A 24,913-nucleotide genomic window follows, 5' to 3' on the forward strand; every position below is an offset into this window, starting at 1 on the left:
TATGACGTCGGTCATGCGCATTAGTACCCTGACGTACTGACGTCAGTCTAATGCGCCCTGACCGACGTCAGCCATATACTTTGGTATTCGGGCCGACTGGACAGCGGACTACCCAATAGTTAGGACTGCAGCAATGTGGATCCTCGAACATCTACATTTATGGTAGGTACAAAACTGTACTTTTTTTATCAGATTTATATGATTTTGCTAGGAATGTTGACTCAACACAAGATCTGTTAGTCACAATGGATGTAGAATCATTGTTTACTTGCATTCCTAATGAAAATGGAGTTAAGATGGTTAGGGAATTGTTATTGGACAGTGGTTTAGTTGACGTTGTTAAAGCAGACTTTATTACTCTATTACTTGAAACAGTTTTGGAGAACAATGCGTTTTTCTTTGAAGGTTGCTATTTACAGAAGAAAGGGATAGTGATGGGCACTAGCTGTGCCAACACCTATGCGAATTTGGTCATGGTGGCATGGGAAAGGAACCATTTGCTAGGCAATGGCCAAATTCTGTTTTATAGGTGTTTTGTGGATCTTTTTTTCATTTGGCATGGCACTGTGGATAGTCTCATGTCCTTTCATATGAACTTGAATAGCAGTAGTTCATTACTTAGATTTACTGTAACACATTCTTGGGAAAGCATTGATTTCTTGGATGTATCTGTGTATAAAGAGGGTTCTGAGTTTAAAACCACTGTTTATAGGAAGGCTTGTTGTAGAGCTTCTTTTTTGCATAGGAACAGCATGCACAATCCATCCATATTTGGGAATATTGTGAAAGGGCAGGCAATTCGGTGGCAACACAGATAAGATTAAACAAGCAATAGTGGCTAGCTGGAATATTTTATTGGTTGATAAAAAAAAAACAAGAAATCTAGTGGGAGACCAACCATTGTTTACTTATAAAAATATGAAATGTTTAAAGCAACATCTTTGCTATAGAAATATAGGCGCTTGTCCATAGTCGGTGGAAAATTATTGTGCCATTTGGCACAAGGAAATGTGGTAGTTGTCCGCAGTGTTTATTTATAGATGAATCCCGTTTCTTTAAGAACCCGGATACAGGTTATCTATGGGAATTGAGGAACATGTGCAATATTGTGTATGTTGCACACTGTGGCAAATGTTTCAAATACTATGTTGGCAAGACCAACAGATCATTAAGAGAAAGGATTAGAGACCATGTATATTGTTTGGAAAGGAAGCAAGATTGTAGTGCGCTAGCTAAGCATACACTTTTAGAAGGATCTGACCATGTATTTTATTATCAAGTATTGCATGTACAATATCCTAACATTAGGCTGGGTGATATTGTTAATCTAACAGAACAGGCTGAGTTAAAATGGATTTTTAGACTAGCAGCACACAGGGGGAGGGGTCTAAATGAAAGTGTTACTATTAAGCCTGTTCTTAAAGCCCGAGCCCTTCGGTAGATGGGCTCAAGTTTCATATTTTAAGGGTTTTATACATATTTATTTTAGAGTTATGTATCATTGTAAAGTTTATGTTTTTGTTTTAGTTGGTGCACTTTTTGCTAAGTGTTATATAGGTTACTTTGGTATCTAATGTGTTCTTTAGGTTTTTATAGAAGCAGGTTGTTTCAACAGTACTACCAAGTAGTAATTTTAAGATTGAGCTAATTTGGTTAATTGAATCATTGCTTGATTGATGTTTGCTATATAACCGATGACTGCTTGATTTTGTAATGTCTGAAGAAGCAGAGAGTATCTCTGCGAAAGCGCTCACATTTTGTTCTTTGAAATAAAGAAGTTTTAACTCGGCATTGACGTTTGGATTATTAGCTGGAAAAAGCCTTCATCCTGATTGAACTGCTGCTTCCTTTTGGTGGTCGTTTTATATTTTCTGTGGGAGTTTATTGTTTTTTGTGGATATAGACATATATACATATAATATATATATATATAATATAATATATAATATATAATGTAATATATATATATATATAATATATATAATATATAATGTAATATATAATATATAATATAATATAATATAATATAATATATATGGGTCGCCACAGCGGATCACCAGTTTCCATTTGTTCCTGTCCTCTGCATCTTGCTCTCACCAACCACCTGTATGTCCTCCCTCACCACATCCATAAACTTTATCTTAGGCCTTCCTCTTTTCCTGTTACCTGGTAGCTTCATCCATAGCATCTTTTTCCCAACATACTCTGCATCCCTCCTCGGCACATGTCCAAACCAACGTAATCTTGCCTCTCTGGCTTTGTTTCCAAACCTTCCAACTTGGGCTGACCCTCTAATGTACTTATTCCTAATCCTGTCCACCGTTGTCACACCCAGTGCAAATCTTAACATCTTTAACTGTGCCACATCCTGCTCAAACTCCTGCCTTTTTGTCAGTGCCACTGTCTCCAACCCATATAACATAGCTGGTCTCGCTACCCTCTTGTAGACCTTCCCTTTCACTCTTACAGGTACTAGTCTGTCACAAATCACTCCTGACACTCTTCTCCACCCACTCCATCCTGCCTGTACTCTCTTCTTCACCTCGCTTCCACACTCACCGTTACTCTGAACTATTGACCCAAGTATTTAAACTCATCCACCTTTGCCACCTCTACTCCTTGCATCCTCACCATTCCTCTATCCTGCTTCTCTCTAGAGCATATCTCCATCTCTCCAGGGTCGTCTCCACCTGTTCCCTACTCTCACTACAGATCACAATGTCATCTGCAAACATCATAGTCTACGGGGACTCCTGTATGATCTCGTCTGTCAACCTGTCCATCACCATTGCAAATAAGAAAGGGCTCAGAGCTGATCCTTGATGTAACCCCACCTCCACCTTAAACGCATCCGTCACTCCTACAGCAGACCTCACCGGTGTCACACTACCCTCGTACATATCCTGTACCACTCTTACATACTTTTCTGACACTCCTGACGTCCTCATACAATACCACAACTCCCCTCTAGGCACCCTGTCATATGCTTTCTCTAAGTCTACAAAAACAGTGCAACTTCTGACATTCTCTGTACTTCTCCATCAACGCTGTCAGAGCAAACATCGCATCTGTAGTGCTCTTTCCCAGCATGAAATATTACTGCTGATCACTAATCATCACGTCCCTTCTTAACCTAGCTTCCACTACTCTTTCCCATAACTTCATGCTGTGACTGATCAATTTAATCCCTCTCTAGTTACTACAGCTCTGCACGTCACCCTTATTCTTAAAAATCAGTACCAGAACACTTTTTTTTTTTTTTTTTTTGTCTCCATTCCTCAGGCATCCTCTCACTTTCCAAGATTTTTTAAACAATCTGGTTAAAAACTCCGCTGCCATTTCACCTAAACTCCTCCATGCTTCCACTGGTATGCCATCTGGGCCAAGAGCCTTTCCATTCTTCATCCTCTTCATAGCTGTCCTTACTTCCTCCTTGCTAATCCATTGTACTTTGATTCACTATCCCTACATCATCCAACCTTCTCTCTCATTCTCTTCATTCATCAACCCCTCAGAGTACTCTTTCCATCTCCTCAACACACTCTCTCCTCGCTTGAGTATGTTTCCTTCATTATCCTTTATCACCTTTACCTGCTGCACATCTTTCCTAGCTCGGTCCCTCTGCCTAGACAATCGGCACAGGTCCTTTTCTCCCTCCTTAGTGTCCAACCTTTCATACAACTCTTCATATGCCTTATCCTTAGCCTTCGCCACCTCTCTCTTTGCCATGCACCTTATCTCCTTATACTCCTGTCTTTCTTCATCTCTCTGACAATCCCACTTCTTCTTTGCCAACCTCTTCCTCTGTATACTCTCCTGTACTTCCTCATTCCACCACCATGTCTCCTTGTCGTCCTTCCTCTGTTCAGATGTCATACCAAGCACTTTTCTAGCAGTCTCCCTTACTAGCTCTGCTGTAGTTACCTAGCTATTTGGTAACTTTTCACTGCCACACAGTGCCCGTCTTAACTCATCCCTGAATTCCACCTCACAATTACCCTTTTTCAGTTTCCACCATTTGATCCTTGGTGCTTCCCTCACACTCCTCCTCTTCTTGATCATAAACGTCATCCTACAAACCACCATCCTATGCTGTTTAACTACACTTTCCCCGGTCACCACTTTACAGTCTCCAATCTCCTTCAAATTTGGCCCTTTTACATAAGATATAATCCACCTGTGTGCATCTTCCTCCACTCTTGTATGTCACCCTATGCTCCTCCCTCTTGTTAAAATACGTATTCACTACAGCCACGTCCATCCTTTTTGCAAAATCAACTACCATCTGACCTTCTGCATTCCTTTAACACCATCCCTACCCATCACTTCCTCATCCCCTCTGTTTCCTTCACCAACATGCCCAGTGAAATATGCTCCAGTCACCACTCTCTCACCCTTGGGTACAGTCATCACCACTTCATCCAATTCACTCCAAACTTTTTCTTTCTCATCCATAGCACACCCAACTTGTGGAGCATATGCACTAACAACATTCATCAATACACCACCCATTTCCAGCTTCATAAACATCACTCTATCCGACACTTTTTTTACCTCCAAAACACTCTTAGAATACTGTTCCTTCAGAATAACTCCTACGCCATTTCTCCTGCCATCCACACCATGGTAAATACAATTTGAACCCACCTCCAATACACCTATCCTTACTCCCCTTCCATCTGGTCTCTTGCCCACACAATATACCAACCTTCCTTCTGTCCATATCAGCTAGCTCTCTCCCTATACCAGTCATACTGCCAAAATTCAAAGTTCCGACCCTCACTACCACAGTCCTAGCCTTTTTCCTCTCTTCCTGCCTTCAACCATGCCTTCCGCCTCTTCTGCTCCTTCAGCCAACAGTAGCCCAATTTCCACCAGCACCCTGTTGGCTAACAGTACTGGTGGCGGTCGTTGTTAACCCGGGCCTCGACCGATCTGGTATGGAAATATTTACTGGTGTCCACATGAAATTATTTGGCCAAGTTTTATGCCGGATGCCTTTCCTGACGCAACCCTCCCCATGATTCCTGGCTTGGGACCAGCACAAAGAAATGCACTGGCTTGTGCATCCCCAGTGGCTTAAGAGAAGTTAATACATACATTCAATAAATTCTCTTTCTACACCTAATCAAATATGAAAAAAGAGGGAGATGTGATTATTTTTACTACTTGTTTAATATATTAAAATCACTTTAAATCAAATCAAGGACCTATTTTCGTAATATGGGTTTGACTTGGATGTCTAAACCAAAGTGTCCTATCCCTTAAGAGCTCTACATTTGTTTGCTTTCTAATGTAAAGCCTTTACTAAAATTTCACCAGCTGTTTGGAATCTTCTAGTGGGATTAAGAAAGGAACAGGAATATTTGATTATTTCAAACCAAACTAGTTGGTCATTTTACTGTTATATGTTACATATTCTCAATGGACATACTGTAACTTCATAGATGTATATACCTAGTAAAGTGTATAAACGCATGGTATAAGAATATCTTGTGTGAATGCACTGTATACTTCTGTTAAATTTAGATCATCTCTAGGTAGGTTATGCTGTCACAGCCTTGTTTACTTCACTTGTGTATATTTTCCCATTTATTTCTAACTTGCATTGTTTCTTCTCTGATGCGTTTTTTTTTTAAATTTTTTGCAGCTGTTCACTAACTTCAGTTTATACACCAGTGTTTCTGTTGCCTTTGTCAAGTTTAACCTTTGCTAATTTTTGGTCTTCGGTATTCTATTTTCGTTGGCCAGATATTTTTGGTGTTTGACAGTGACATCTCTTTTGCCAGTGCCCCCCCCCCCCCCAATGTTTCAGTTTTTCACTCTCCAGATATAACAATGTTCACATTGTATCATTTTGCCTTTGCACCTTTTTGCTAACTGTGTGGTTTCATGATTGTTGTACGTCATTTGCACCAAAAGGCTAGAGTCACAGCAGAAAAGGGTCCATGGACTAGCTTAACCACCTGTTTGACAAGCTGGTTGGAAGAACCTTTCTTACATCAGCAAGAACCATAAAAACGGGTTAGTTGGCTAAGTTCTGTCATGGTGGTACAGGTCTAAAACTCGTTCGCTAACCAGTAAATGGGTGGAAAAACATAATAGAATTTGGATGGTAAACCATTATCAATGCTGCTTTCCAGAGTAACAAATTGCAGTGGATCAGATGGTATCCTTATTTGCTGAAGAGGTGGCTAGAGGGTGAATCCCATCAATTCTCATAGTAGTAGGGGGACAGAGTGCTATGCTTAAGAAAAGGGTTTTCTTTATTAAAAATACATATTTTGTGTAGAGGTGCTTATCTTCCAGTCCACACATTCCACTGTTTGGAGTGTGAAAATACAGATATGATGCATGTTACATTAATTCTGTTCACAAGCTTCTTGTATACTTCTCTTAGTGAATCTGTGGTCTTTGAGCTCTTCTAGTTATGTTTTAGTTACTTGGAAGCTGAGCATTTGAGAGAGAGAGAGAGAGAGAGTTTAAAAGAAAGTGAGAGAAATCACTATAGGCTCCAGTGGTACAGTGCACTTGGGAGATCGTGAATTAACACAGGAAAGTCTAGTTAATGAACCTCATTTTTTTTATGTGCTAGAACAAGAGCTTTTAAACTTGGGGTACCAGTTTGGAATGCATTGGTGGCACTTGTCATTTTTTTTTTTCTAAAATACTTGTACACAGTATAAGTGACTTACTCCAATGTAGTGCTGTTTTCTAAGTGGGCATTGCAATGGAGTAACTTTCCTACACTAAAGCATTTAGAATCTTGCTCACTGGTTTGCCAAGATAACTGTACAGACAGGCCAGTGACTAAAGTGCTGCAGTCAAATCAGACAGTCTTCCACATTCCATCCAGAAGGGGGCAATGCTGAAGGGCATAATCTGTGTTCTAGAACAGCAATCTGAAGTCTTTTTTTTTATTTTATTTTTTTTCCCTTGTTTTCACATTTGTCCGTACCTGTGAGTTTTCATTTGGCAAGGAGTATGAAAAATTTTCAGTGGTGGACCAGAATCGCCCCTTTTATGTGCATTAGCATTTCCCATTCCAAGCCTGTCCAGCTACAGCACAGCAGCGACCTAAATACCCCCACTCTGATTTTGTTTATAGGGGTCGTTGACACTAAATGTATAAATATAGTTCTTGGATACATTGTCAGAGTAAGTATCAATTCTTCAAGTCTGAAAAGCACTTTATGCAGTAGCAGGATTTTTTTGAAGCATGTCAAAAGAATGAGAATAACACATCAGCAGCTGTGTACATGTATAAAATCTGTCATTATCTAAAATGTACAAACTTCACCTAACTCTATATAGACAGCAGTTAATGACACTAATGAATGCATATGCATTAGAAAAGTAAAATTTATGTGCCAAGTGTGTCCCTTTAGAAAAGGCACACAATTTGGACAAATGTATGTAGATTGCAACTGTCAGTTGCTGTGACTGCATAGTGCGGTGTAGTGGCCTAAACTGATTCCCAGCTGAAAAGTTTTGCAGGGCTAGAAGTTAGAATGAAGTAGAAGGGGAAGGGGAGGAGATCTCAGAATTAGCAAGTTTTCAAAGTTAAAGCATTTGCATTTTTGTATGGAATATTTGGGGAGTTTTGCAGGTGTAGGTTACGGAGTCGGAGAACTGAAAAATCTTTGACTACGTGGCTGTTGTCTGTAATTTGTTTCTCTGTATATTTAGAGATTTTCCTTGACAAAAGTCCTGCTCTCTGTTTTACAGCATATGTGGACTCAAGAAAAAGCACACCTGGAAAAGTTTGAAGAATTAATGGTGGAACACAGAGTGCGTCCAACAATTTTAATGCCTTTCTGGTACCTTTCAGGGTTTGCCTTGGGTAAGTGACTTAGATACACAATCAAGTTTTACATTTTTTTTTAACTTTGCCTTTTTTAGGGAGCCTACACTCCTACCTTTCTGTTGGTATCTGTCCAGACTGTTAACCAGTGGCCTTGCTTTCTCATATGCTGCAGCGGTCCTTGTGTGTTTGGAATCTCCATATGGCAGAATACATATCCATAAAGGGGGACTGTTTATGCCAGATTTTAATATTGCATTGAGGGAGGCCCACCTTTCAAATATTTTAGTTATGTATTTTTTACCATTTTTTTCCTGTCCAGTTTATTCCTGAAATTACATGCTTCTCCAGGCCGTACACTTTGGCTGTGTGCTTTACAGAAAAAGATGGACTTTTTGTGTGGTGATTGAATGAGCGAGTGTCCTCCTTGGTACCAAGGCAGGCCATGGTTATTTATTTATTTTAATAATTTATTTTTAATGTGACCTTTGTCTGGCTGTAGAGCTGCTAGGATTCGGAACTGCAGAAATAGAGCAGTTTTCATGGAATGTTTTGGTGTCAATCTACTGACAAGTTCTATGTTTTTGACACTTTGCCATTTTGAGAACATTTGGGTTATTTGTTTTCTGTCCTGCTTAAATTTTTTTATCCCCGTGGTTATCTTGAACCCATAGTAATCACAATGCTTTTGTAGTAGGAAGTACTGCAGAAGTCTCTGCACTCCCAAGAAGAGAAAGTATCCCAGTTTGCAAAATGTTAATGTGATGTCTGTAGATCAGACTAGAGGGAACCTAATTTTATCCTAATTATTCTCAAGATAATATTGCAGATAGTACAGAAACATGATTATTAGCTTAGCTTGCAGTTAATGAGCACATTTATTTGATTTTGAACATTTTGCTTTTAAAGTAACATGCCAAACTGATTTAATTTCCAGGTGCTGGTACTGCTTTACTTGGCAAGCAAGCTGCAATGGCATGCACAGTGGCTATTGAAGAAAGCATAGCAGAACATTATAATGGTCAGATTAGGACACTAATGGAGGAAGATCCCGAAAAATATCAATATTTGTTGCAGGTAATGCTTTTGAGCTTTTTTGCTCTTAATGCCAGATTACCTGTGCATTTTTGCTGAAGCTAGTTCTGCATTACTGCATGGTTACCCTCCCACTTATGTTTCTGTCTTGCATACTGTCTCTCTGGTGAAAACACAGATTATTGAATTTTGTGTTCTTTACCTGTTCTTTGGACTCGTACACAAATTAACGTTGTCTTTCTATGGCTTCTGACCTAGCTAAGTTAACCAGAATAAATGCCTTTGTACAGTCACCTTTATCAGAAAATCCGGCTTGTATGAAAATGTTGTACTGTTGCTCATACACTCTCCAATTCTCTGCAATATTATCAAATAAGAGGCCCTGGTTTTCGAAATCTGTCTGCTATGTCATCAAAGTATGCCCAAACACACTGAAAATATGGTCCTTGTAATTATATATGAACAAGCACACACAGCCAGTACTTCCTAATAACATTCAAATGCACAATAAACTCTTTGAAATACTGTAGTTTGTGAAATATGCTTTGAAATGGCTGTACTTTGAAATAACTGTATTGTAATACTGCACAAACTTGAACATCTCATACACTTCATATATTTCGTATAGCTTTAATATGAAAAGGTAGCACAAAGTGAAAAAATGCAGTTTTCCTTATATACATCTTATGCGATCCAGACTTTTTCAAACATTTCCCATACAGAGGACTAAAACTATGGGCTGTTAATAAACATGTTCCTGTTTGTATAGGATTTGATTCCTTCAGCCTCCTTTTGCCTACTGTGCAACTCTGATCAGATCACTTAACCATACAGTACTTTGAGGCAGTTGAGTAATTAGCTTAGGCCTCACTACAGTCTCCTGAAATACGTGACTAGTGCCTACCTGTAAACCTGTTTTGTCTGTTTTGAAATGCATGCTTGTGGATTCCGTCTCTTGGAAGACGGTGTGGTTTAGTTGTGAAATGTTTGGTATAAGTAGTTATTGCTTATTACTTGAGTATTGTGTGCTTGTGTTGGACCTCAAAGATGACAGCAGGGTCCACCAGATTGTATTGGTATTGGATTTCAGCCCCCCCCCACCAGTAATGCTGCCTTTATGAATTGTAGAAGAGCATAAGTGCCCACTTCACTCTGACGTGCATGTTTCTATAGTTGGTGTCAGCTGCCCATGTCTGTGGGATCACTCTAAAACTGTATGCGCAAGGACTGACCTCTGGCATTCTTGCTGTTAAAGAACATTGTGTGGGATGCTGTAATTCTAGAGACCTTTATCAGTCTAACCTTATCATATTTTGAGACTTGGATTGGTGATATTGTAAGCAGTGTGGTTACTTGTACTGTGCTGGACTAGGCAGGAAGCGACTTGTCACTTGGTTGTTGAGCTGGCCTCTTGAGGCAAGCATTCGTACTGTATGCCAGGGATCCATAGGGTCCAATTTATCTGTTAAGAACCAAGTATGACTATTGTAATTATGTATGCTGATGGGAGGGGTATTAAATGACTGCTAATACAGTACCAGTTCATCTCCTGGTTTGATGAGCCTACCACTCAGGAGACCCCTGCAAACCAAGTCCCTAATCCATAATAACCCCAATACAGATCCAGCCAACATGGATATGCAATTTCTGTGGCTAGTATAGTAGATCTGGGTTTCCTGGGATAGTGTAGCAGTTGTCTCCTATTCAGACAAAAAGAAACAAATGCAGTATGCAAGAGATGTACATACACAACTTCCTGGGAGGTGGAGATCTCACAAACAGGTAAGGCACTTAAAAAACCTTCCCAAACCTCGACCTCCTAACTAGTCAAATTGCAACACCCGTCCTTGCAGTCACTAAAGCACACACCAAAAACACCATCCCACATAAGCCTACATCCAGTGGTCTCCCAAGAACAAAGCCTATAAGACAAGCAAACGCCTTGTGTAGTACTCTTGTGAACAAAGCCTAAAAGACATGCAAACGCCTTGTGTAGTACTCTTGTCATAAGGGATTCCATTGTATGACACACACATGGCCCTCTCACCAGGCTGGTGGAAAGGTAATGATTAGTTGCCTGTCTGTACCTAGGAACCACAGCATCACACACTCGCTGAAGTCACTGCACCACATTTACCAGTATGATTCTATCAGTCCATGTGGGTGTAAATGACCAAAGATACCTCACTGTGCTGTATGTAGGATCTCTCTGAATATCTGTCTCAGATGGGTATGTGCCTTGCACTGAACAGCATTCTACTTTCAGCAAAGATGATGCTGCAGTATGAACAGAAAATGATCAATTTTAATAATTGGCATAGTTTCTGGAGTCACTTCATGGGATTAAATGTCTGTCAGCATGGGAGGACATGGTTAACAGACCACGTTGCTTTGCCAAGGATGATCTAAATCTGTCCCCCGGCTTTATTTTTGTTTTTTTAACACCTTTAATTATCACTTAAGTCATAGGCACCAATACATTCATAGAAAAGTAACCAAACCATAGTAATTTTTCATGAATTGTACATCACAAATGTTTTTTTTCTTTGTAACAACCTTTATTCACTTACATAAATTGCTCAATTCTTGCCTTCCACCTCACTCCTTCTCCTGAACATTATTCTGCATGCATTGTTCCTACAGACCCCATTTTTTCTACAGTTTGAGCTTCCCTTTTCTAGAGATCAAACTTCTTCTTTTACCTCTTTAACAGTATTTAATACTTCAATTAGTTTCTTATTTTGATTTCCATTATCTAGAATTTTTTGGCAGCAAATTGAATTAAACCTATTGCCTTACTATGCCTAGGCAATTTTAGATCCTCTATCCCAGCTCAAAAGAATCATTTCCTTAGTTATGTTTATTGGCTAAAACTTTATCTACTTCCTTAGAGCTTTTTAGGCAATGACAAAAACTACCAACACAGCAAAAAAAAAAAAAAAAAAAACTCTCAAGGCAACCTTGGTGTTACTGCTTAATGCTAGGAATCTAAACAAACTCTACAACCGTACAAGTTCTCCTTACACTCTGGAGAGTGTAGGTATCTGTGCAGTTATCAAGACTTGGTTTAAAGCCGCAGAAAATACTCAACAGTGCAAGGCTACAGTGCTTTCTACACATTTAGACTAACAGCACCGCAGACTGGGATTAAAGGTGGAGGTGTCTTGATCTACAGTAGTAACAAATACAACTCCAGGTCTGTTGATAAGCTGATGGCCTGGAGTTCATTCATGTCCAAGTCACCACAGACAAGGGCTGTTACCATGTCTTAGCTAGCTATTGGTCACCCTCTGTGACCCAGGAAGGTCAGAACTCCAAGAGGCACTTGCTATCTACCAAATACTGTATTTGGGGTGACTTTACCTCTCTGTAGACTCAAATGAACACTGCCTGTAACTCCCAGGCATGACATTTCCTCGATTATCAACATGATTGTGTCCCTGCAACCAGAGGAGCTAACCTACTGGACCTAGTACTAACCAGCATTTGAGAGAGTTGCATCCTCCCCTGTCTCACGTCCTCTTTGAGGAGGTCAGACTACAAAGCTGTCTCCTTCATAATTAAAACTCTGGAAAACCTAGCTAAACCCGCAGCAGTAGGGAACTGTTCAGTGCAAACTGCATCCTATTAAGTGACAGTTTAAGATTCAGAGCTCTCCCCAAAACCCCCTTACAAATATGTAAATGGCTGCAGAGGCTGCCATACCTACCAGAAGTAAGCCCAGGTGTAACAGCAAAAACCAACCCCACTGGTGGAATCTGTACCTCAACGGGTTATTAAAAAAAAAAAAAAAAAGTCATGGCGAAAGTCAGTGCGACTCTCATAAAGGTGAGCTCTCCATCTCAACTAAACAAAGAAATTAAGATTTAGTTAAGTCCAACAAGGGCAGTTATGAGGTCAGGATAGGCTCCCAGGCTAAAGACATTCACTAGACCACATTTAGTTATGTCAAGAACCTTAAAAGGTAACGCACAGCAGTGTGCACAGCTGGTGGTAAGTTGCACCACCTTTACTCATCCGTGAAATATTGAACATCTACTGACTGATACATTTAGCTTTAACTTCACTTGCACTTTCCCCTGTGAAATTTCTTATAGCACATATTACCAACTTTCAACAGTAAGCCAGGACCACTTGAGGCACTGTTAACCACAGTCAGGTTATGTACCAAGTGAATGGAGGACCAGAATGGTCATTGTGCCCTGTGTCTTTTGGTAATTTCAGTTTTCACTTTCTGTCCTTTGTGGCCCATAAATCTCTACATTGTAACTCTTGACATTAAAGACCCCCCTTTTCCATTTTTAAACTGTCCTACTGTAAGACAGGCTCATTGAGTCTGCTCTCTTTGAACCATTTTTTTTGTTAAACTTCATGTGGCCATTACCATGTAAAATCAATACATCCTCTCCTAATCAGTTTGAAGCATAGTTACCATTGTGCTCCTATCAGTTTGAAGCCTAGTTACATTGTGTTCCTTTTTTCTTCTGTTTTTTTTTTTTTTTTAGCTTATTCTAGGAATATGCAAGTTTAAAAAAAACAATGATCATCATGTTGCACTGCTGCAGTCATGACACTTGGGTTATCCTGCCGTCAGGCGGTCCTGCAGTCGGCCGGAGTTCCAAAGTCTTGGTCCGGCGTCGGTTGTCGTCACTTCTTCCCTGACATCAGAGCGTCCGGTGTATGAGGCAGCCAACGCCATTCTCTTCAGTCTTTCTTGCCGCATGGTGCCCGAAGCAGAAGCAGTTTGCAAGTGCCGGTCGGCCAACTCATGAGATTACGAAACTAATTTCAGACCGAAGTCTTCTGTAAAGCTAAGTACCCCATTGGGGAACCTTTTCTTGCCTCTGATGTCAGACAAAGTTAATAATTGCATTTCTTGTGGGAAGCAAATACCACAAGGATTTTCATTCTTATTGTATACCTTGCTTAGGCCCAGACCACGACGTCTCTGTCGTTTTTGTGCTAGATTTAACAAGCGTACTATAAAGCATCGGGCTGACTTCGCCCAACATTATTTTGGTAAATTCAACTACAGCATGTCATTGGAGCAACCGACGTCCGGGATGTTTAAAAAGTGTAGGGACAAGGATGGGCAACCTAGGCCTAGACAAGACACTGAGCCCTCTACTAGGCCTGTCGCCGGTTCTCCGGTGTTCAGCCAGGCGCCTACGCAGCCCTTGGCCACCGATGACCCTTAAACTCTAACGGCCTCCCAGACTGAACTAACTGGGCCTCAGGAGCCGGTTCCTTTAGTCCCCACTAACGCCAGCCCTGATGATAGTCCGGAGGTTGGGGACAGGCCTACAGCCTCTGAAGGCGTTTTTCAGACGGACTACCCTCACTATTAAGTCTTATGCAAAGCTTAAGGCTCCCTTAAAAGTTAAGAAACCGGGTCCACAGACCCCTACTCAGGCCCCTATGCCTAAGAAACAAATGCTTAAGATGGCTGAGGATCTGATTACTCTTTTATTAGGGGTTCCCATCCTCCTCCGGACAAGAGGCCTAGACTGGTGGAAGACTACCCCTCCTCTGATCAAGCATCCATTTCCTCAGCTGGCTCAGAGGACCAGGATTACTCCTTGCCTCCTTATGAGGACTCAGATGCTCCTTACCTCCTTATGAGGACTCATGCTGAAGAGTCAATTCCCTCTGCTTCCCCCCGGGAAGGCCAAGATTACTCTGACTCAAAGAAAAGACGCCGTGAGTTTCTTTTTACCACAGCACAGACCCCTTGCTATTCCACCAGTACTAGATGTGTTGGATGATGTTTACTCAGAATCCAGTCTGAATCCAGATTCTTTACCTCTAGCACCAGCCAAACCAGACTGGTACTATCGGGTTCCTGTCTCTCTCAAATTTTTATATAAAAGTCCTTTGGCAGATCCCGAAACTATCTCCCAAGGTCCTAGGGGAGTCTAGGCCTCTTCGGCTAAGAATCCACTACCTTCTGATAGAGATTCCAGAGCACTAGAAAAGATGGGGGAAAGTGTACACATCTGCCACTTTAGCAATGAGGGCTTTGAACTGCCAATTCCACATGCTAAAATAACCAACAGTATTTGATTACACAGTTAAAGCAGAAGATGACCACCCATACAGATTACCCTGATCACAAAGAAACACAGGATTTGTTACATGCAGCAGAAGAGGTAGGAAAGCATTCCTTGCAGTGTGGGTTTGATTCAGTGGAAGCCTCATGCAGAGCAGCTGTCCCAGGGTCTGTAATGCGTAGACATGCTTGGCTGAAAGTGCAAGCATTGCCAGAACATGTAAAAGCGAAGTTATTTGATGCTCCATTGCAGAAAGATGTATTCGGTGTTAAAGCAGAGGAAGTGTTAAAGAAAATGGAGGAAAAGGCCAAATCTATGCAGACAGTTAAAGATTTTTTACAGGTTCAACCTCCTCAATTCAGTAGGAACTGGCCTTCCAAGAACTGGTCCTTTCCGGCATCTGACAGACACCAAAGGGGTAAGTACAGGCACCCCAGGGGCAGAGGACAAACTCAAAGTTCTTTCAGGCCAAGACAATGGCCTGCAGCAACTCTTAAGAGGTGGAGACGAAAGATCTCAACCCTTCAGGAAACAAACACAATTGCTGCCCTCTACGTATGCCAAGCAAAAATGCTCTGGCAGCACCTTTGGGAGGAAAATTGGCTCTCTCTTCACAAAATTGGCACATCATAACAAAGGACAAGTGGGTGCTGGATATTATTACCCAGGGCTACATATTTCATTTTCTCACACTGCCAAAAATGAGGCATGCCAAACCTACCCACCAATAGGCAGAGGCACAAACTCAAATTGCAACCCTCCTGGATATGAAAGCAATTCAAAAAGTACCTACAGAGGAACAAGGTCAAGGTTTTTACTCTATCCCTAGTACCAAGAAAAGACAAAGCTTGGAGACCCATTTTAGATCTCTCAATACTAAACGCAAAGCAATTCAAAAAGTACCTACAGAGGAACAAGGTCAAGGTTTTTACTCTATCCCTAGTACCAAGAAAAGACAAAGCTTGGAGACCCATTTTAGATCTCTCAATACTAAACGCATACTTGGAGGTACCCAAATTCAAAATGCTTACACTACAGCAGCTTCTTCCCATGCCGGGCAAGGAGTCTTGGCTGGTGACTTGGGGACATGCAGGTATGCCTCCTTGAGGTCCAATCAGACAAAATTGCAGAAGATACCTCAGATTTCTGGCAGGTACAACGCATTATCAATTCTCTGCATTGCCCTTTGGCTTATCTACTGCGCCCAGAGTATTCACGAAATGCCTGGCATCAGTGATTGCATGCTGCAGACAAAGGGGAGTTCAAAATTTACCCTTATCTGGACTACTGCCTTATTCAAGCGGACAACAAGGACCTTCTATTACAACACCTGGCATTTGTAACAAAATTACTAAGTTGCCTAGGGTACACAATCAACAAAAAGAAATCAAAACTTGTACCCTCACAACAGATAATATTCCTGGGTGCCAGTTTGAATACAACGGCCCAGATGGCTTTCCTCACGCCAGACCAGCAAAAACAACTGACTCAATATTTCAAAAGGTTGGCAACTTACACCCAGCTCACTGCAAGGAAATACCTGCAGGTATTGGGTTTCATGGCATCCTGCATACTACTAATCCCACATGCAAAGTTGCATATGAGGAAATTACAATGGTACCTGAAAAGTGTATGGACTCAGCACAGCCTGGAAACAAGTATTCCTGTCATTCCCTGCCTTCAAAAATGGTTCCTTTGGTGGGCCCAGGCATGCCACCAAAACAAGGGTCTCCCTTTTGTTGTACCTCCAGCAAGCCGGACAATAACAGATTCTTCAGACTACGCCTGGGGAGCACACATGGCAGGACGTTGCATACAGGGCAAATGGTCTGCAAATCAAATGCATCTACACATCAACCAGAAAGAGACGTTGGCTGTGCAGAATGCCCTGACAGTTTTCAAGGACCTCTTGCATCCAGGACAACTGCTTATAAGAACAGACAGCACCACAGTCATGTGCTACATAAACAAACTGGGAGGAACACACTCCTACCCCTTATGCAGACAGGCAATGATCTTATCGAACACAGCATTGACCTACCAAGTACAACTGCAAGCACAATTCTTGCCAGGGAAGGAAAACATTCTGGCAGACGAGTTAAGCAGAACTATTACAGATCCACACGAGTGGAGACTGGACCCACAAGTATTTTCAATGATGACTCAACACTGGGGACTTCCAGACATAGTCCTGTTTGCTTCCTCCCACAATTGCCAGCTACAAAAATTTTGCACAAGGAAGTATCACCCACTAGCTTGGAAGGTGGACGCCCTTTCATTCAGTTGGAGAACACCGGTCTACACCTTCCTACCACTGCTGACCAAGGTGTTACTGAAAGTCGGATCAGAGAAACCACAAATGATCCTCATTGCTCCGGACTGGCCACGCCAGCACTGGTACCCATTACTAAGGAACATGGCTCACAGCCCACCATGGATCTTACCTCAATTTCCACACCTGCTGACTCAGCAGAACTCTCACATTCTCCACAACCAAGACTTTAAACCTGGCTGCATGGAAAATACCTTGAATTATCAATAAACACTTCTCTCAAAGGACGTTCTGAATATCATTTTGGAGGCCAAGAGGCCTAGTACCAGAAAAACTTACTCAGACAAATGGAAAAGATTTTGCGCATGGAACCAGGCTAAAGGCCAAAACCCTAGCAAACCAAACCTCCCCAGATTCTGCAATATTTAAGATGTTACACAAAGGTCTCCATCTATCAAGATTCATGCTTCAGCCATCTCAGCCCAATATAATACGGATCCTCCCTTATTTCTCACATCCTTTACTAAGACAGTTCTTCAGAGGGGCAAAACATTTAAGATCCCACAGAAGACCTCAGACTCCAGCCTGGGACCTCAACTTTTGTTCTAGAAAAATTAACATTGCCTCCCTTTGAACCAGCAGTCTCAGCAGAACTACAATACTTTGGAAACAGCCCTGCTGCTGGCTATCACCTCAGCACGCAGGGTCTCTGAACTACAGGCTCTTATGGCAGTGGAACCCTTCATCATTTTTCATCGGGACAGAGTTTCCTTATGAACAAACCCTACCTTCATGCCAAAGGTAGTATCCAGTGTGGCCGTGAATCAGACTACCCATTTACCCACCTTTTATCCAAACCCCCAAAATAAAGGAGACTCCTTCACTCTTTGGACATTCACAGACAGCTTCGTTACTACTTGGATAAGACAAAGACCTTCAGGAAAACTGACCATCTCTTTGCTACAGGCTCACAGGGAAAGGCTATTTCAAAACAGACCATCTCCAAATGGATAGCTCATTGTATCTGCTTTTGCTACAAGCACCATGGGAAGGCAGTGCCTGTTAATATTGGATCTCATTCTACCAGGGCTTCCGCCACCTCAGCAGCCTTTCTTAGGGGGGTTCCAACCAAGGACATTTTGGAGGCAGCTACTTGGAGTTCAGTGCATACCTTTACCCGGCACTACCACCTGCCCTTATACTCAAAATCCAGAGCTGGTTTTGCCACAGCAGTTCTGCAGGGCATACTAGCTCCCCCAAACCTGGTTTAGTACCAACCACCCTGACATAGCTTTGGGACTCAACCCAAGTGTCATGACTGTAGCAGTGTAACACTATGAACATAGTACAGTTTTGTACCTACCATAAATGTAGATGTTAGAGTGACACTGCTGCAGTCCAGGTTACCCACCCACCTACCCCTCTTCAAACCAGGGTTTCTGTCTGCATCTCCATGCACATCCTGTTATTTTTTGAGGTCATTCTATATGGTGTATTTGTTTACTGCTTGCTCTGTTGCTCTCCTGACTTATTTACATAGGATGAGGTATTGCCTTCCTATTTGGGGGCACCTGGCATCTGGGGCAAGAAACTGAAGAAAATGGCGTCTGCTGCCTCTTTTTTATACCCCTGACGCTCTGACGTCAGGGAAGAAGCGACGACAACTGACGCTGGACCAAGACTTTGGAATTCGGGCCGACTGTGGGGACCGCCTGACTGCAGAATAACCCAAGTGTCATGACTGCAGCAGTGTCAACCCTCTAACATCTATATTTATGGTAGGTACAAAACTGTACTGTAACCATGCTTCAAACTAATATGTAACCGCTGTGGTGGTACAGCGGTAGCATTGTTGCCTCACAGCAAGAGGTTCTCCTGTTCGATTCTTGTCTGGAGTGCCTTCTGTGTGGAGTTTGCATGTCCTCCCCACGGTCGAGTGGCCTCAAAGACCTGCGTGAATGGGTGTGCCTTTGCTGAAGGTTGGGTGTCAGGCTGGCAACTCAACACCATAAAAATCTGCTGCCAATCATTAGTGGACTGGTGTTCCGCTGTGGCGACCCCTAACCGGGAAAAGCCGAAAAGACAAACATTCTAGGAATATGCAAGAAAAATGTATTTATGCCTTAGTAGTGATTTTATACAAACTTATTTTTCAGCTTTACATTCTTTTAAATGCCAGAACTATATTGTGCTCCTATATGGCTTCTGTTTCTACAGTTGCGCTTTATGCATAGAAGGGGAAAAAAGGTTTACTGACATTAAGTTGCAGCTGTTATCGCTCCCACCCCTTTAGTACAATAATATGCTAGTAGTTTGGGAGTATTGGTGTCTTCCTTCCTGCGTTACATGCAGCATACCTTTTTACAGGAGGGTTTGGCATATTTTATCATAAAGCACTAAATGATGACTGTATCACCGTTGCTTCAAAACTCTTTATTGAATATAAAACAAAACACAGATGTCAATACTGATTTAATAAGAGAAGCCCAGTTACGTTTAGACATAATTCACATATTTAATTCTAGAATTTTTTTTCAGTTTCTCTCAAGTATTGCTATTTATATTCTGCATCATTGGCAGGTCCATAATAATTTTTTAAATCTTCATAGTTTTCTCACAGCATGGAGTGCTGTTAGCTTCCTGGTGTGGAAAGCAATTAATAGTGTTACTATATTAATGGGCTGCTGCTATAGCAGTGAGAATTAATATGCTTCCTGGTAAGGCAGGTTGTTGTGCTCTAGTTGCGTACTGGCATGGAAAACGGTAGTGCTGATACTGTGTGAGGATTTGTTTCCTTGTACAGTAAGCAATGCTAATGTCTGAATCGTATTGTAATGAGCATATGCTGTGGATGTCTGCATTCCTTTCACTGACTGTTATTCATTTGATTCTGTTTATTTATTTTTTTTGGCAGGGTGAGCTGTTATTGATTTGATGGTTGCTGATTTTGAGTCTCTAAGTGGCAACATATCTACATTTCTACTGTGACAGACTACCTACTAGCTTATTGAGTTTCTCCATATCTATATTTGGCAGATATTTTGCAGCTGAAAGCAATTTAATGCTTGTCCTCCTTAAATTTTAAAGTTGTTTTAGTACATTCCTAAATTTTCTAGGTTTTTGTCCTTCAGAGAAGGGACAAACATGGATTTGCACCCCTTTTTAAATAGACAAATTACATGCTTTCGTCATTTTCATAGTGTGCAGCTTATTTTTGTGAAATGTGTTATATTCTTGGATTTAACTTCCCTGAGGTATTTGAAAGCCATATTCCTGTCTGTCCTCTTTATTCTGTTCTTTTGAATTTCTCTGAATCTCCCTGTTTATGTAGTTTAAGGTGCATACCCTGGCTTATTTGGACAGACCTTTTCCTCCAGACTGACTGCTGCTTGTATGTCCATCTGCAGAGCGGTGGTTACTTCAGAGACTACACACTCCTTCAAGGATGCATCTGCAGTCATAACATATGGGTTGTCCTGCCTCAGGCAGCCCTTCGGTCGGCCGGATTCCAAAGTCTGGGTCTGGCTTCGGCTGATGTCGCACTTTCCCCAACGTCAGAGCGTCTGGGGTATAAAAGCATCAGCCGACGCCATTTTCCTCAGTCTTTCTTGCCGCGCGGTGCCCGAAGCAGAAGCAGTTCGTAAGTGCCGGTCGGTCAGCTCCTGTGATTCAGCTACCGAAGACTTCGAAAAAGCTAAGTACCCCGTTGGGGACTCTTTCTTGCCTCAGCCGATGTCAGATAAAGTAAATAATTGTTTAACTTGTGGGAAACAAATACCTCATAAGGATTTCCACTCTTACTGCCTCCCTTGCTTAGGCCCAGACCATGACGTCTCTGCCTGTTCAGCCTGTGCTTCCTTCAACCGACTAACTCTTAGACGTCGGTCGGAGTTTGCAGAGGAATTCTTTGGGGCTAATTTTGCATATAAGATGCCGTCTGAGACTCCGACATCGCATTTGGTGAAAAAACGGAAGGACAAGGACCAACACTCGCGGCCCGCGGTTTCGGCTGAAACCACGGTTAGGCCTACCGCGAGTGTCTCTGTTTCGGCTGAAACAGTCCTCTACTTCCTTTAACCGAATCCACTCAACCGACCACCGTGGCCCTGGAGGCCCCGGCTGAGTCGGCTATTGAGCTACCTACTGAAACCAGTGTCCAGGAAATGTCCGACACCATTCCTTTGGACAAGTCTACTCCTGCATGTGGTGCAGCCAGACCCCCTGCATTCATGTCCATTAAGGCTTTTTCCAGGGCTAAAGCTGCTAAACTTGCTAAAGCTTTGCCTCCCAAGACTACCTCTCAGAGACCTTCTAGTTCTCGGATCCTCAGCCTTGCAGAGGATCTTATCTCTTTAATTAGAGGTTCTCAGCCTCACCCGGACAGGGGCTCTCAACCACCACCAGACAAAAGGCCCAGGACTGAGCCCTCTGACCTACACTCTTCAGATGAGTCTACGGATGGATCTGTGTTGTCAGATCACCAGGAGGAGGCTTATTCGGCCTACGAGGATTCTGATGCTGAAGAATCTATCCCTTCGGCCTCCCCTACTGAAGAGTTTTCCTTTGAGACACTACACTCTATGAGAGAACATTTTCAATGGCAGGGCCAGGAATTTTCTGATTCTAGAAAGAGATTAAGGACCTTTTTACATTTACCTCCGCATAGGCCCTTAGCTATACCTCCTGTTTTGAATGTTATTGATGATGTGTACAGTGATGTTAGCACAGCCCCTGATTCTCTCCCTCCGGCTCCTGCCAAACCTGATAGATACTACAGGGTCCCGGATTCTCATCTACATCTGTACAAGGCCCATTCTGCAGACCCAGATACTATTTCTCAGGGCCCAGAAGGGGTTGCAGCTGCCACTCAGATAAATCCTCTACCTTCTGAAAGGGAGTCTACAGCTTTAGAGAGATGGGGAAAGAAGGTATATACTTCTGCAACTCTTTCCTTGAGGGCATTAAATTGTCAATTTCATATGATACAGTACCAAGAGTATTTGTTAGATGAATTGCATAAGAAGCTTTCCTCTTCTAAACCCCTTGACCGAAAATCCCTTCAGGATCTGGTACATAACTCACAGCAGGTTAGTAATCATTTTTTGCAGTGTGGTTATGATGCACTGGAAGCTTCATGTAGGTCAGCTATGACTGGGGCAGTTATTCGTAGGCATGCCTGGTTGAAGGAACAATCTTTACCAGACCATGTTAAAGCTAAACTCCTGGATGCTCCAATGGAAAAACAAAAATTATTTGGTTCCTCTGCTCAGGAGGTCTTAAAGTTTGAAGAAAAGGCAAAATCTGTGCAAACAGTTATGGACTTTCTGCAAGTACAACCACAGAGATTCAGCAGAAACTGGCCTACTAAGAATTGGTCCTTTCCAGACTCTGACAGATCCCAGAGGGGCAGGAACAGGCGTCCCAGAGGTAGAGGGCAAGCTAGAGGCTCCTACAGAGGCCGTCAGTGGCAGCCTACCAACCAGAGAGGTAGTGCAGGAGCAGCAACAACAACAACTACTACACCTGGACAGACTCAATGACTTTCCTTTGATTCCGCCGACCAGGGCTCAGTTGGAAGCACCATTGGGCGGAAAGCTTTCTTTATTCTCAAAAAAACTGGCATTACATTACAAGGAACACATGGACTCTGCAAATAATAGACAAAGGATACAGGTTCCACTTCCACACTTTGCCAAGAAGAAATGGAATGCCAAACCTGCCACCAAATCAGAGGGCAGAGGCTTTAAAGCAGATCAACAACTTAATTCAAATGAAAGCCATAGAAAAGGTACCTCTTTCAGAACAAGGTCAAGGATTTTACTCCAGATTATTCCTTGTTCCAAGAAAAGAAAATCAATGGAGGCCTATTCTCGACCTGTCCGCACTGAATACTTACCTCATTGTGCCAAAATTCAAGATGCTGACCCTACAGCAACTTCTTCCCATGCTGGGCAAGGAGTCTTGGCTGGTGACTCCAGATCTCAAGGAGGCATACCTGCATGTCCCTATTCGGCAAAGTTGCAGAAGACACCTCAGATTTCTTGCAGGATCAGAGCATTCTCAGCATTGCCCTTTGGCTTATCTACTGCGCCCAGAGTATTCACGAAATGCCTGGCATCGGTAATTGCACACTGCAGACTTCAGGGGATTAAAATCTACCCATATCTGGACGACTGCCTTATACAAGTGGACAACAAGAAAAATTTGATAAAGGACTTAGACTATGCCATCCACCTATTACAGGCCTTGGGATACACAGTCAACATAAAAATCAAGACTTGTTCCATCCCAAAGGATAACCTTTTTGGGTGCAGATCTAGATACAACCACCCAAATGGCCTTTCTCACAGAAGAAAAACAAAAACAACTTCCGGATTACTTCATGAATCTGACGAGACAAACTCGGCTAACTGCAAGGAAAATCCTGCAGGCCCTGGGTTACATGGCATCCTGCATAATTCTGATTCCACAAGCCAGGCTGCATATGAGAAAATTACATTGGTACCTAAGGAGTGTATGGTCTCAGCACAGTCGCAGTTTGGAAACTTTGATACCAATCATTCCTTGCCTTCAAAAGGAATTCCTGTGGTGGGCTCAAGCCTGTCAGTCCAACAGAGGGTTGCCCTTCAACAAACCAAAAACAAACCATCACCACGGACACTTCAGACCGAGGATGGGGAGCACACATGGAGGGCAAATGTATCCAAGGCCTATGGTCTCAAGGACAGCTGCGCATGCACATAAACCAAAAGGAAATGCTGGCAGTGATACATGCAATCGAGGCCTTCAAACCTTTCCTCCATCAGGGCCACCTGTTAGGACAGACAACACCACAGTCATGTGGTACATAAACAAGCAAGGAGGCACGCATTCCTACCCTCTTTGCAGGCTGGCCATGAATCTATGGGAACTATGCTTGAAACTCAGTATCCAACTACAGTCCCAGTTCGTGCCAGGGAAAGAAAATGCACTGGCAGACAGCTTAAGCAGAACTACCATGGATGCACACTAATGGATGCTGCACCCAGACATCTTTCTACTCATAACACAAGCATGGGGAAAACCGGAGATAGATCTGTTCGCCTCGCTCCACAATCAACTGAAAACATTCTGCTCAAGGACATACCACCCACAAGCTTGGAGGGTGGACTCGGCTCCCATTAATGTCCAAGGTTTTACTGAAGATCAGGGCAGAACAGCCAAGAGTGATTCTGATGGCTCCAGACTGGCCAAGGCAGCACTGGTACCCACTATTGAGGAGCATGTCAGACGAAACCGTGGCCTCTCCCCCTATGGCCACTTCTTCTGACGCAGAACAATTTCAAGATCATGCATCCCAACTTGAAAACATTGCAGCTAACTGCCTGGAAAATTCCATAAACCCCCCTCAAAATAACTTATCAGAGAAGAGTAAAGGACATTATTATGGAAGCTCGCCGACCTTCCACAAGGAAGACATACTCGGCAAAATGGAAAAGATTTCTCATTTGGAACACAACAAAAGGCTTAGGTGTGACAGTGGCGAGCATGACACACATTCTGGAATACTTAGCAGAATTGTTCCACAATGGCCTGTCCTATTCTTCCATTAAGATTCATGCCTCGGCAATTTCAGCAGAATACAATGTTGATCCACCTATCTTCTCGCATCCTCTCCTCAGGCAATTTCTGAGAGGAATCAAAAACATCAATCCTCCAAGGAAACCCCCTTTACCTACTTGGGATCTCAACTTTGTGCTGGAGAAACTAACA

General features: G+C 42.4%; 1 protein-coding gene across 1 annotated transcript in view; it reads left to right on the top strand.

Moving 5' to 3' along the window:
- Nucleotides 1-24,913, top strand: part of COQ7 (coenzyme Q7, hydroxylase) — a 79,662-nt gene that overhangs the window by 22,732 nt on the left and 32,017 nt on the right. Inside the window, exons 2-3 of the mRNA XM_044076893.1 lie at nucleotides 7,729-7,843; nucleotides 8,742-8,881. Coding sequence (XP_043932828.1) covers nucleotides 7,729-7,843; nucleotides 8,742-8,881 — 255 coding nt within the window. The remainder of the gene's footprint in view (nucleotides 1-7,728; nucleotides 7,844-8,741; nucleotides 8,882-24,913) is intronic.

The sequence above is a fragment of the Protopterus annectens genome, chromosome 7.part0 (assembly GCF_019279795.1).
Source record: "Protopterus annectens isolate FY-2018-M chromosome 7.part0, PAN1.0, whole genome shotgun sequence".
Classification (NCBI taxonomy): Eukaryota; Metazoa; Chordata; order Ceratodontiformes; family Protopteridae; genus Protopterus; species Protopterus annectens.